The 14,672-nt window shown below is 40.6% G+C and overlaps 1 protein-coding gene across 4 annotated transcripts; it reads left to right on the forward strand.

Annotated features, from left to right (window-relative positions):
- Positions 1–1,559: 1,559 nt before the first annotated feature.
- On the forward strand, positions 1,560–12,179 carry si:ch211-153l6.6 (uncharacterized). 4 transcript variants are annotated; one of them, XM_020462640.2, is made up of 4 exons: positions 1,560–1,667; positions 8,744–10,745; positions 10,917–11,002; positions 11,325–12,179. In XM_020462640.2, the coding sequence occupies exons 2-4, from the start codon at positions 8,867–8,869 to the stop codon at positions 11,415–11,417; spliced, it is 2,058 nt and encodes a 685-aa protein (XP_020318229.1). In that variant the 5' UTR covers positions 1,560–1,667; positions 8,744–8,866; the 3' UTR covers positions 11,418–12,179. The 4 variants fall into 4 exon arrangements, with proteins under 4 accessions (XP_020318229.1, XP_031662543.1, XP_031662542.1 ...); XM_031806683.1 differs by having other exon boundaries at positions 1,579–1,667; positions 11,298–12,179; XM_031806682.1 differs by lacking the exon at positions 1,560–1,667 and adding an exon at positions 3,277–3,699 and having other exon boundaries at positions 11,298–12,179.
- The last annotated feature ends 2,493 nt before the right edge of the window (positions 12,180–14,672 follow it).

Raw genomic sequence — 14,672 nt, forward strand, 5'->3', positions numbered from 1 at the left:
TGTTATACAAAGGATATGCCAATAAGTCGTTGAAACTGAGATTTTCTTATAATGTCCCTTGACAAAGGCTTTGATTTAACTAGAGTGTGGTGATGTGATATTAACTTTCTTTCCGCTCAAGGGGAGGATGCTGCAGATATTTGTCGATATCCATTATAAAACACAGAAACCAATATATATATATATATATATAATGTCTCGTGCCCCCAGATATCTCTCACTTAAAATATAATTGTCTTCACTGACCCTATAGAACAGTGTTTCCCAACCCTGGTCCTCGAATACCCTCAACAGTACACAGTTTTGTTGTAGCCCTTGACAACAACAAAAAACTCATTCAACTCATTGAGGTCTTGATGATTAGTTGACAGTTGAATCAGGTGTGCTTGTCCAGGGTTACAATAAAAAGATGTACTGTTGGGAGTAGTCAAGTACTAGGGTTGGGAAACACTGCTATAGAGAAAAGATCAATTGTGAAACCAGAAAAAAATCCATATTCACAGACCTTGATTCTTCTACCATTTAAAATCCCTGACAGTAGTATTTTGTATTTTCTAAGGATCCCCATTAGCTGCTACTAACGCAGCAGCTACTCTTTCTGGGGTCCACACAAAACCTGACAGAGTAGCTAACGGTTAGCTGTGTAGGAGGCTGTGTGGGGGAGTCTTTGTATTCCATCCCAGCTGTTGGTGCCATGCATGTAACAACAACACATCAAATAGTCAGGTTGTTGTTTTGCATCTTTCTTCTGCTACTGCTACTGCTCTGAGCCAGTGTGATTAATGAGGATGAAGGAGATTAGAATGTCAAGTTGACAGATGTAACACGTGCCATATGTGATTATGAAAAGTAGTAAGTCCTTTGAAAATGTCATGTTGGTGTGTGTGTGTGTATGCAAGATCTACACGGAGTGTACAAAACATTAGGAACACCTGCTCTTTCCATGACATAGACTGACTAGATGAAAGTTATGATCCCATTTTGATGACACTTGTTAAATCCATTTCAATCAGTGTAGATGAAGGGGAGGAGATTTAAGGTTAAAGAATCAATTGTAAACATTGAGACATGGATTGTGTATGTGTGCCATTCAGAGGGTTAATGGGCAAGACAAAATATTGAAGTGCCTTTGAACAGGGTATGGTAGTAGGTGCCAAGCGAACCGATTTGTGTCAAGAACTGCCACGCTGCTGGGTTTTTCACGCTCAACAGTTTCCTGTGTGTATCAAGAATGGTCCACCACCCAAAGTACGTCCAGCCAACTTGACCCAACTGTGGGAAGTATTGGAGTCACCATGGGCCAGCATCCCTGTGGAACGCTTTCGACGCCTTGTAAAGTCCATGCCCCAATGAATTGAGGCAGTTCTGAGGGCTAAAGGGGGTGTAGCTCAATATTCGGAATGTTTTGTACAGTCAGTGCATTTACCGTGTAGCTGCCCTTAGCTTGTGATATTCAATGTGAGCCTGTGAACACATGTTGCACACACAACTGTCATCAAAGCTTCTGTTTCGTGATTGGCTGATTTCCACGCACCCGATTTGTGTCGCTGCCTGCCGCTGTGGTGACTGTGTGTGTGTGTCAGACAGATGCAGACAGGCACACTCCACTTCATCACTCCACCACTGGACCAGTCCGAGCCTGAATCACTGTGGAAAGACCCTGAGAGGTAAGAGATCAGTAGGACAACATGACGTTTGTCATCACCTAGTTATTCAGCATCAGGCTGATGACAAATAGCGACACTTTAGAGACGGTGACCAAAGTAGGAAGGTCACAAAAATGTGCTTTGCACTTGATAGTCTTGTAGAGGTGGTTACCAGTTCAGAGTATTGAGTTAGTACTGCTGGGATTGTATTCTGGAAGGCAAAAAGAGTGATAAAGATGGAGAGTGTTTGAGAAAAACAGGGAAAGAGAGATACAGAGAGAAAAAGTGAGAGAGGGGGAGAGAAAGATAGAGATGTAGGCTAGAGTGTGAGAAAAAGAGGAGGAGAGAGCTCTGCTTTAACATAAGGTAGGTTGTGTTATTGGTATTTGGTTGATTCGGTTCTTACTGTGGCTTAAGTGTGTGGTTGAAGTGGATAGAAACAAAGCTCTGCTCCAGTGAGCCAGCTGAGCTGAGGAGAACATAGAGTGAGGGTGGATTAAACTGTAAAAACACTCACAGCAGCATTGAGCATTCCTGCATACACTAGAGAGGTTGTCAAGCTGACCACTGGTTTAAGACTGAGAGTAGTGTTTTTTAAAATGTGTTTTATAGGTTTTAATGCTGGATGGAGAGCTGAGAAAAGTTGTAGTGAGTTGAGGAAGCGCTTTTGAAAGCTACTCTGACATACAGTTTCGGGTATTTTGTACAGCTGGAATGCCCCCCTGGAACTCAAAATGTCAGAGTTATACAGGCCATTCACATTACAAGAGATAGATATATATCCAGGGTTGCCATTTTAGCCACTAAAAGTAACTGTGCTTTGTAGACATTTTGTTTAGCATATGGGGTAGATATGGTGGCTTTGTTGGGCTTCTCCTCTTATTTTATTGAATTATTATTTCATTTTGTATTTAACCTTTATTTTATCAGGGAGACATATTGGGAACAAGGTCTCTTTTACAGATGAGCACCGAGTTACATAAATTACAGAAAATACACACATCAAAATATAAATAGAAAATGGAAGCAGAAACTAAAACACGGTCATAAAAAACAAACGCGTTCAGCAGATTAACTGAACACCTTTAATGGTAGGCATACTGCCTCATTTATCCCAGCATGCCCAAAGTGAACAACTGATCCCAAATGTTGGACACAGAACAAAAGTGGAGCATTAAAAGATTAAAAAGCCAGTCCTGCCAAGGCACTCTCATCCACCTCACTTAAAGATCCATCATTGATCCAGATTGGAATGACTTTTTAACAGCAGTGAGTTAACTGTGTCTAGGGATTCTTCTTCAATACAATACCCTCACCAGAGACTTCACTCACTTGCACCACTCAGCTCTGGTTTATCCTTGAAACGACTGAAATATTTAGATGTTCTAATTGTCCACTTAGTCACAGAATATTAATACTATAACCTAGACAGCCCAAGCAATGAACTTAGGGGTCAGTCAATTGAAATAATTGTATGGACAAATCCTGACAGCTGGTAAAACACTGAAGCCCTTTATGGGAAAGGATTTTAATGGACCACAATGAATAATCAGTGAGCTAATGATTTCAGAGCAGCAGTGACGTTGGTCATGGAAATCGACAGGGTTCTAAAAAGTGCAGGCAAAATCAAACGTTCCATAGCTGGTCTCTGAAAGAGAAGGAGCCTGGGGGCGATAGCTGGATGCTGCAGTATCCGATGCATACGCGCCCAACGTATCTATCTGTATGGGGATTGGGCAGGATGCTGTGAGAGAAGCGCGGGGGGTCGCGGGCGATGCAATGCATTTCAGTGGCGTTTATGCCAATACTTATTTCGTCTGCTCTAGTTAACTTCAGACAAATTTGCCTTTCGAATCGATAATTCCGACCGACACCTACCACACACACCCACATAAACGTGAATCTCTTCCTCCTTCAATTTAAACCTATGAATTACTCGCAACGGGTGGCCGCTTGGTTGAGTTCTCTACCAGTGAATGTAGTTCAAATAATATGTGGTCGCTTCGGTAAATTGGAGATGATATCCTTCTGGTTGCTCTGTTGGAGGCTGCTGGTAGGTACCAGATATGTTATCTTATCCAAGTATACTGTATATTTTCGCCACGGCCAGCCTGTTTTGATTGGCAGCTCAAGGCTTGGATGGGTACATAAATCGCATGGATTTTGCACAGCTACGGCACGTGAGTTAATCTGTCACTATGCTGGGCATTTGCCTGGTCGGTGCATGTCTGTTTGCTATCTACATCACCCCGCAGAATGGTGGAAATGTCTGTAATTTGCGCAGCGGGGTATCCTAAGCATTTTGCGCGTGACTATTTTATCTGTTGTCCAACATGTCTTTGGTCCTCAGCCATATGACAGGTGGTTGGCCTTTACAAAGATTTTAAAAATGGCCCTTTAAATTAAGGCATTTTTCACATTATTATCAGCCAAGCAATTCATTCTCATAAACATATTTACTCTCTGAGATTTCCTAGAATTGAATTTTCTCATTCTGTATCACTGCAAATGGTGGATCATTTTCCCATTGGTTGGGTATCCTGGGAAAATTGTGAACAGGTTATTCAGAGTACATCACTCAACCTTTGATGTAACAAGGGAAGGGGTGTGAGGGACTCTCCTCATACTCAACAATCAAGTCATCTTTCAGTTGTATTTTCCACCTCCCACGTAAACCCGAACTGAGGGATTTCATCCTACTGTAACCAGCTGTTGATATCATCCTTGTTGTGTCTGCAGACGATCAAAACAGTAAACCTATCTTGGCTGTGCAGACCAGACTCCATTTTGCAATGATTGAGTAGAAAACAGAACACATTACCCGTAGGATGTGCTGGGTCCATACACCTACAGCAGGCCACGTGGTCATGATATAACAGTACACATGGACAACACAAAGATACATGGCCATGCAGGTGAAATGAGTTACTGATAGCCTGGCAGGTGAATCCATCCCTAGGCTTGTGGTAATTTGACCTTCTGCAAAGCACTCAAAGATGTCCTTCTCATTGAATTTTCAAACTGTACATGTAAACATTCATAATGCTATTCAGTAAAATATTTGTGTGTGTAAAGTAAAGCTTCCCACTGAGCACAACCTGGTTGAATCAATGTTTTTTCAACGTAATTTGTCAAGCTATTGTGACGTGGAATCTAAATGGAAAATACATTGGATTTGCAAAAAGTCATCAAAACTATTGTTTTGAGGGTGACATTTCAACCACAGAATTATGTCATCATGGTAACCAATTTTCAACCTTGTATAAAATATGTTTAGTTTGTACCTTTGAAACAACTTCAGAACTTCAATGTTATATCCACTATCAGAAAAAAAACAATAGGCTTAGCAGTACCTCCTACTGGAGAGCAAATGTATCTACAGCTATTGCATTTGGTCTCCCATCCCGGGGTTTAACCAAGCCCAGCTTTGAAATTTGTCACTAACTACTACCAATGTGTTACCGTGAGAATGATTATTTAGAGATTTCTTAAAAACTAAATATATTCACCATTGCTATCGAAGTCATTCAAAAGGGTAGGTTTAACAGTGAAAATTACATTTAACCAGGCTGTATAAGCATTTGCGAAGAAATCAAAAGCTATTGTTTCAATTCAGCCCAGGGTTCAACAAAATAAACAATACATATAGGCCCAGGGTTCAACAAAATAAACAATACATATAGGCCCAGGGTTCAACAAAATAAAAAATACATATAGCCCTAGGGTTCAACAAAATAAACAATACATATAGCCCTAGGGTTCAACAAAATAAAAAATACATATAGCCCTAGGGTTCAACAAAATAAAAAATACATATAGGCCCAGGGTTCAACAAAATAAAAAATACATATAGCCCTAGGGTTCAACAAAATAAAAAATACATATAGCCCTAGGGTTCAACAAAATAAACAATACATATAGCCCTAGGGTTCAACAAAATAAACAATACATATAGCCCTAGGGTTCAACAAAATAAACAATACATATAGCCCTAGGGTTCAACAAAATAAACAATACATATAGGCCTAGGGTTCAACAAAATAAACAATACATATAGCCCTAGGGTTCAACAAAATAAACAATACATATAGCCCTAGGGTTCAACAAAATAAACAATACATATAGGCCTAGGGTTCAACAAAATAAACAATACATATAGGCCTAGGGTTCAACAAAATAAACAATACATATAGGCCTAGGGTTCAACAAAATAAACAATACATATAGGCCCAGGGTTTCAAGCTTTAGTGAATGTCAAATTTAATATGTTGGATTCACGTCTCCATTTCAACCAGAAAATCGAAGTTAAAAGAACAGGAATAAATCAAATCAAACTTTATTTAAAGTGCATTTAAAGTTTGATTTGATAGTCCTGTTTTATTACTTCGATTTTTGGTTGAGATGGAGATATTTGGTTGCGTTGACAACCAAACACAATTTAATCTCACTTTTGCAATACGTAAATAGCCTATTAACTTGTTGGATTCAATAGTCTACATGTTGGATTCACGTCTCCAACTAAAACTAAAATAAAAGCTAACGAATAGGATTAAGCCAGTGGCTCAGATGAAACTATTCAAGCTTTAGATACATCTCCTTTAAAATACTGATATTTGTTTGTCAACCAACACAATTCAATATAACTTTTGTAATACAGTAAATAGCCTAAAGTTAAGGCTATGTAACAGTTTTTATTCAACTCATCCATGGCCACATTTAGAGGTTACTGTAACTCTAAAGGTCTTATTATGTCATCATAGAAAGTGTGCATGTTCAGGATAGCATGCAAAGATCACAGGTCTGTGGAGATCTTCACAATATTAATGAACAAATATTAACAAATTCATTATATTATATATTAACAAATATAATGAACAAATGAATAAATCTTGTAATATAATCTCACCTACAATCCAGGTCATTTGGTAGTGCTATTAGATGAAGCACAGTGATAACACCTTAAATTGTAGTAGAAATACAACATATCTGACATTGTAATCCCATTTGAACTTTGTTGTGTTTTTAAATGGTTGAAATTGAAGTCGTAACACATTTAGATGACAACTACACCACAAAAATCTGACATTGTTTTTCCATGGGGAATTTGGTTGTGCTTTTAGATGGTTGAATGCATGTGATAACACATTGGGAATTCAACAAACTTCTGGCTGTCTTTTTGAGTGGGTAAATAAAGGTTGACATTTCATTGATCAACGTCTCAACCAAAAATTAGCTACATTTCCATGTTGAAATGACGTGGTGTGGCCAGTGGGTTAGGCTACCCTACTTTTCAACACATGTCCCTGTTGTATCATTCAAGATAAATCTGGTCCATCTGGCAGATCTAGCCGTTACTGGTATTGCAGAGAGCTTACTGTACATTAAATACTGCTCTATGTACATTAAATATGACCCAGAGGATAAAATATGTGAAAAGGCATCTCTCTTACAAGCTGCTCCCAGGAGGGCTTGGATTTTCATATCAGCAAGTTTCTAGGCAACCGTTCCAAAGCTATATTTATACCATATACAGTACAGCATGTTTGCTAAGAGATTCACACCAAGTGGACTTGATCTCCATCCAGGAGACAGTCAGAAACACCAATATATGGGAGGAATAGTTTGTATGGTGGTGCACTGGAGAAGCAAAGCTAGTGCAAGTTAAGAGCTTCAAAGAAATCACTCCAACCATCAGCATTAGGATTGATACAGCATTATGGATGAATGACCAGTACATGTTGAATTCAGGTCTTAGTACAGTGTGGTGGATGGAGGCTGGGTTGGATGCCCTGAGGGCTCGAATGTACTGATTCCCTGTACTGCAGTACCAGGACCCAATGTTCAAACGCTATTGGGACACAACCGAAATGACGGGGGCCGAGGTATTTCATTCTTACATAATGGATCCAATTTGTTCTTTCAGATGGGTTTATTCTGTTCTCTGCCCAATGCCATTGTCACAGTATGCAGCGCCACATGTTTGCAACATGTGCGTAAACAAACACACACACACACACACACACTCAGAAACATGTGCAATGCTTTCAGCATGTTTTTGTTTTTCTTCAGATAAAGAAACTGTTGATTATTTGCAGATATGGGGTCTCCAAGCTTTCAAACAACTTAGGCAATAAGCACGCTACACAGCTTCACTTGAAAAATAAGTGCTGTCCAACTGGTGGACAGTAGCCTATGCCAACTCCAATGGTGTGAATTATCAGTGTTGGTGTGTGGGTGTATTCACTATGCAATAAATGTTGTCTTAGCAATAGCTAGGTATGTTGATTAGGGCAACTGTGTGGGCTGATTTACTTACATCCCCTAATCAAGAAGTCAGTTTTAATCACATGTAAACTGTTATTAAGGGCCTCAGAAAATGGTCTGGTAACCATGTTTCATGCATACATGTACTGTATGTAGACAGCTTGCATCTCTTGTATGAAAACCTTATCCAATTGTTCATCTAAATACATACAGTATGTATGAGAACAAGCCCATCTCCCTTCACCTAGCCATTTACTGTGGTTTTTTTATGTATGTCAGTACTATGTTTGTTTTGACATCAACATGTTATCCCTGGCAGAATCACATGCTTGGCTGTGAAATTATCAAAATCATGCTAATTCTCACCCACTTACAGCGAAGCCATGCTCAGTTTGAAGCATGTCTCATGGTGTTTTATGCTTTCAAAAGATTTCCTCCCACCCTCGGTGAGCACCAGAGTGAAGACGGTGTTTTGATGAAATTAAAATGGCGTGGTGAAACCCTGGTGTGTCATATCACAGAGAACCAAAATGATAACCAGTTAACCAGTTACTGTGGTGGGTGTTAAAAGCATAACATTATACCACCTATAAGGATAAACTATATATTTTTACATGGAACTGAGGGTACTGGCTGGTATAGGTGTTACTTAATTTGAGATTCACTAAATAAGGAATTCCACTCGCCACCACACTTCATCAAAAGAGCCATCGAAAAAAGACAAAAATACCTCATACCAGGTTCAGTAGGCTATCCCATTGATCTATTCAGATACAATTTTTTTTTGTGTCTGCCTTATCCTACCCTTAAAGTGTTTTATTTGACTTCCATAGAGAGCCACAGCTGGAGTGAAGAGGATAAAGGGGAATGAAGTGAGAGAGAGCTGCAGTGCCAGTGCCAGCGACACTCCACAAGAGAAACAACAAGAACAAGAATCCCACTCTGGGGCCGTAGCCATGGAGACCAGCCAGCTTTCAGAGACGGACGAGCTAACAGACTATAAAATGGATTCTGGGGAAACGGAGGACCAGAGACCCCTGCTTAGTGAGAGCGAGGAAGAATGTGACCAAGAACCTTTCGCAGAATACAGAGGAACAAAAGAGAACATAAAAACGTCAGTGGATGAACCAGACGAGGATGATGAACATGTGGAGGGAAACAGAGAGGAGGGGATTCTCAACTTTGGGACAGGACAAGATGACTTCAGTCTAAAAGAGTTACTCAACTCCTCAAGTATATTTGGGAGTGAACCCGTTTGCAAGGTGGAAGACCTGCTTGCAGAAGATGACGTGGACAACTCTGCTCCATCAGAAGTGATGGTGGCACAAGAGTCCATCTTGGAGCAGCTTATCCGAGAGGAGGTCTCCTCTGACGTTTCTACGGGGTCCTGTCATGACCTTGACCGAGACGACCTGAGTGACTGTCTGCAGGTAGAAATGGCCATCGTGTCATCAGACAGCGAGACTGATGACCAATGGAGGTCCACTTTTGCATCTACAGTCAACAAGGAGGAAAGGTGTGACGGAAATGCTCAAGATGCTCTCGAGAAGGATACATTTGCAGGGGAGGCAGAGAATGGGGCCAAGGATGAAACTGCAGATAGTCCTCACGAGCTTGAACAACCCGATTGCCCCACAGAATGCGAGATCCAAGACCAAGATATGTCCTCTGGCCAGTTCAAGGTCTTATCAGAGATTCCAGAGGATGAGGAAGAGGCCAGCCAAGGCGGAGCTTGCAAAGTACGTCGTTCTACATCTGCAAGCTCTTCTGTAAGCTCTGACCCTGACAAGAAGGTTCCTCAAGACTACTGTGTGATACAAGAAATGACGAGCAAGAACGTTAGTACAGAGCATGTGGACTTCCAGGGGGCTCGGAAGCAGTGGCGCCAAATGGAGGAGCAGACCAAAGGACAGGTCCAGGTCCACCAGCCCACTGTCAGACAGCAGGGGATGTGCCAGGGAGGCCACAGCGCCATGTACACACCCGTCAGGAACATCGACCGACCCAGGAGGGACACCGAACTCGACAACCTTGCCCTGGGTGACTTTCATCACACCCAGTTCAGCCCATGTTCAGAAGACTCAGGTCTGGATGACCTCAGCTACAGGTCCCCTTACGAGGACTCAGACAACCCTGTCGAAAGGGAGATACGACAGACCATAGAGCGCGAGGAAAACTTCAGGAGGGAGAGAGGGATCGCAAAACAGGGTCAAGCTGGAGAATCATCTGCACATCCCAGACCAACCACTCTCTACCCCGGCAAGTACGGGAAAGGTTTTTGCCAGGAGGTGGAGGAGAAACGGAAGATGTTTGACTCTAGCGATCCCGGATGCAGGCCACTGAGGTCTCCCGACGCAAAAACCCCAACCTTCTCCATAGCCACCTCCCCCTCACCCACACCGAGGTGTGCAACCTACCATGAAATGACCGCCCAAAACGTGATCATCCTGGAGCCAGACTCCTACCCCACCAGCCCAAGGCACCGCACCCGAGGATCCCTGCTCTCCCCGGGTCCCAGCCGTTACAGCGAGTGGCCTTTGGAGACGTCAGCCAACGTCATCATTCTAGAGACGTCTAACCTGATCATTCGGAGCGCCTCAGAGTTCTGCCTGAGCTCGGCCTCCTGCCAGGAGACCCAGGAGAGCACATTTGTCAACAACCCCTTCTTCAAACTGCGCTCGCGGAGCTCCATGTCCCTGGTGGACCAGGAGATTAAGATGGTGAAGCAGAGGGAGGAGGAGTGGAGGAGGCAGAGGAGCCAGATGCACACCAGGGAGAAGTATGACACTGTTGTGGTGTCCCCGAACCTGGAGAACCTGAGCTTTGATACTGCAGGTATGTGCTGATGACTGATGAAGAGCACGGTTAATATGGGAAAGAGTTTGTGGTTTGTAGCTGTGTTGTGTTTTCATTGCATCACTAGTGTTCACCACTTGTCCAAATTCGTGATATAGGTCTCTAAGCATATGAATGTATGAGTATTAATGGTTTCTCTTTCTTCTTCAGAAGTGCCACTGAAATGTGTGTCTTCCCCTTCATCACCATCAAGGACTCGAAAGCTGGACCGCTCCACCCTGTCATGTGACCATAGGGTATGTCCTATCTTCTCCAATCATAATTAATCAACGAACAGATGTTAGCCTGATCAAATGTTTGTGCTTTAGTCAACTCCCTTGTGGTGTTCGTTGTCATGCAAATTGCAAAACATGACCAGTGTAGAAAAAAATATTTTGTCATCTGATTGCCTCACTAAATGTCATCTGAATGCCTCACTAAATAACATTGCATGTGCTCATGTTTAATTGTGTTCATTACATTTTCTGATACTGTTTTTTCATTACAAACCATTTTATACACCATCCATTTTCACCTTGAAACTGCATGCAGTTTTACAGGTGAAACTCTTTCCCCCAGTTCCCAGAATCACTCTCCACATTACCAAGGAAAAAGAATGTGATGGCTCAGAGATGGGAGGCAAGACTATTTGTCAACCACGAACAAGAGTGAAGAACATCAAACCTGAATAATCCCATTCCATATTACTACAGCTGCCAACTTCCTGAACTTTGCTAGATGTTTCCAGTTCTATTATTGATACAGCTTGAATATATATATATTCATTACTGGTACTGTACTTTTAAAGTTATTGTGAAATAAAATATGTAATTGGTATTGTAAGAGATATGACACAATGTAATGAACACAGATGGACTACCGGATGAGTACATTAAGATATTGTTCAGTTAAGATCTTTACATATTTTTAAGTACCGTCTTGGTTATACAAAAGAAAGATATTTATGGTATTTTCGTATTGTATTTTCCTCTAAATAGAGTTTAAACTAAAGAGGCAATAAGAATATTATGATAAATGTGGAAATCCAAAGCAGTAAAAAACGAATCTATCATTGTTCTAAAATAAAGAATGCATATTATGATTACCTATATAATTAACTTCATTTAAAATGTTTAATGTGATAGCCACTTATAGTATAGGATATTCAAAGCTTGACCCGACATTGCCATTTTGAGATGCCTTTTTCAACTCTACTACTGTTTTTTATGCTTCACAATGTGATATTTTTTGTTTGCAGGTGGTCTAGTATTATGTACTAAACTAATGCAAAACTCCAAGGTGAATACTTTAAAGTTTAAATTGCATTCTCTGTTATTTTAAGTGTTAAGTTGTTCCATGGAGATTTCGCTTTTGTTTGTTTTTGTTATTCTCAATGGATAATTCTGCATCAAAATAAAGTTGTATTGACATTAAGGAAAATAATTGACTTGTCCTCTTGTTACCTAGAAATGGGTGTGCCTGTAAGTGTGTATGGTTGTGTGTGTGTGTGTGTGTGTCACGTTCTAACCTTAGTTCCTTCATTATGTCTTTGTTTTAGTTTGGTCAGAGCGTGAATTGGGGTGGGTAGTCTATGTTCGTTTTTCTATGTTGCGTTTATGTGTTTGGCCTGGTATGGTTCTCAATCAGAGGTAGGTGTCGTTCACTGTCTCTTTTTGAGAATCGTACTTAGGTAGCCTTTTCCCACCTGTGTTTTGTAGGTGATTATTTTCTGTTCGGTGTTTTTCCATTCACCGTACAGGACTGTTCGTTTGTCGTATTTTTGTTCAGTTATTTTATTAAAAACATGGACACTTACCACGCTGCGCATTGGTCCTCCTCTTCTTCCACCTACGACGATCGTTACAGTGTGTTGATTGGGTTATTGACTGGGAAGTCCACACTAGCTATAACACCAATAAAATAAAATCACAGGTACAGTAGTCACAGGACGGGATAGTTAACTACAAATTCATGCATGATTCATTTATACAGTAGTATACTACAGGATACATTCCGTTTTGGAAAGATATCTGACATGCACATTAAAGTTCAACAAAAAGTGCATTTTCTAAATATGAATTAAGATATCAATAATTGATTGAAAGAATAATTTGTGCATTCTCCCTTACAGCGCTTTACCAACAGAAATGTAATACACATGAACTCATATGGGACAAGGCTGTATCAAGATAATGCATTTCAATATACAGCCTAAATAGTTACATTCAAATGCTTTTCTCTATCAACCATTCATTTTTTTATATGAAATTACACAATCTACATTTAAAGTGGCCTGTATGAATATAGCTGCATTATACTGAGTATAACATTAAGGAGAAAAACTTGAAAGAAACACTTGAATCTTTGCTATATGGCATTCAGTACAGAGCTGCTCTGTTCAGATATAGACTAATTATAGTTATCTTTCAACAAAATGTGAAGATTGTAATCATGATAATAGATTTACAGTACTCTGCATTTTCCTGAGAAGTTGGAATAACAACATTAGCACAAAATCAATAGTACAAAAATGCTTTTGGTATGTGTGTGAAATTGATCATCTATCCAGTAAAAATGTTTTTGTTTAAATGATTCCCTACCATTTCCTTTCCCTCGATCTAGAGATCATACATCTGGTTCAGTGCCTTGATCTGCCTGTGGCCTGAATCTGAATAAGAATCACAATCCTTCATCATTCTAACAGCCAATGATACAGTGTCCTGTATCATGAAAAGGCCATCCTCACAGTTGTCACAATACACCGATGGTGTAAATAAAGCTGACCAGGAAATCCGCTATTCCCAATAACAAAGGTAACCATTTTGAACCATGCATCCTGTGAAAAAAGGATGACATTATATTAAATTGTCAAAACTGCACAATTAAATAATATCTGACAAATATAAATGGTGTCTTTGAACCAATCTGTCAAGACAGCCATAATATGGAACTGTTAATAATTAGCTAAAAACCAGCAGCTGATTAGGTTCTGGGGCCAATATTATACGTTGCAGAATCAGTTACTAGTAAATCCCAAATATTTACTCATGAACATGAGCTTCTTGCGATATCTAGTCAAACCAAGACAATTTCATCAAAATATCAAGTTCAGGAGAAGAGTTCCATCCTAATTATCCGTCATTGGCTTTAAACCTGAATTCTTACTGGCCCGTATACTTCAAATCACTTAAAAGCTTCACAGAGATAACTCTTAAGTCTGTGCTTATGGTGTTACCCAAGTGCAGCCCTCTGAGTAGTAAGCAAGAATCCCCTGCTGGTCATTAGGGTCACTCGCTGTGGAAACAAGGTCACAACATGCTGGTCATTTATGAACATTTGAACATCTTGGCCATGTTCTGTTATAATCTCCACCCGGCACAGCCAGAAGAGGACTGGCCACCCCACATATGCTCTCTCTAATTCTCTCTTTCTTTCTCTCTCTGGGAGGACCTGAGCCCTAGGACCATGCCCCAGGACTACCTGACATGATGACTCCTTGCTGTCCCCAGTCCATCTGACCGTGCTGCTGCTCCAGTTTCAACTGTTCTGCCTTATTATTACACGACCATGCTGGTCATTTATGAACATTTGAACATCTTGGCCATGTTCTGTTATAATCTCCACCCGGCACAGCCAGAAGAGGACTGGCCACCCCACATAGCCTGGTTCCTCTCTAGGTTTCTTCCTAGGATTTGGCCTTTCTAGGGAGTTTTTCCTAGCCACCGTGCTTCTACACCTGCATTGCTTGCTGTTTGGGGTTTTAGGCTGGGTTTCTGTACAGCACTTTGAGATATCAGCTGATGTACGAAGGGCTATATAAATAAATTGGATTGGATTTGATTTGATTTGACAACATCACAAAACAGGAAATTGGTGCTGAAAAGCTTTTCACCTTTGAATATGAAACAATGACAGCTCTTTCTACAG

This window comes from Oncorhynchus kisutch, linkage group LG27 (genome assembly GCF_002021735.2).
Source record: "Oncorhynchus kisutch isolate 150728-3 linkage group LG27, Okis_V2, whole genome shotgun sequence".
NCBI lineage: Eukaryota > Metazoa > Chordata > Actinopteri > Salmoniformes > Salmonidae > Oncorhynchus > Oncorhynchus kisutch.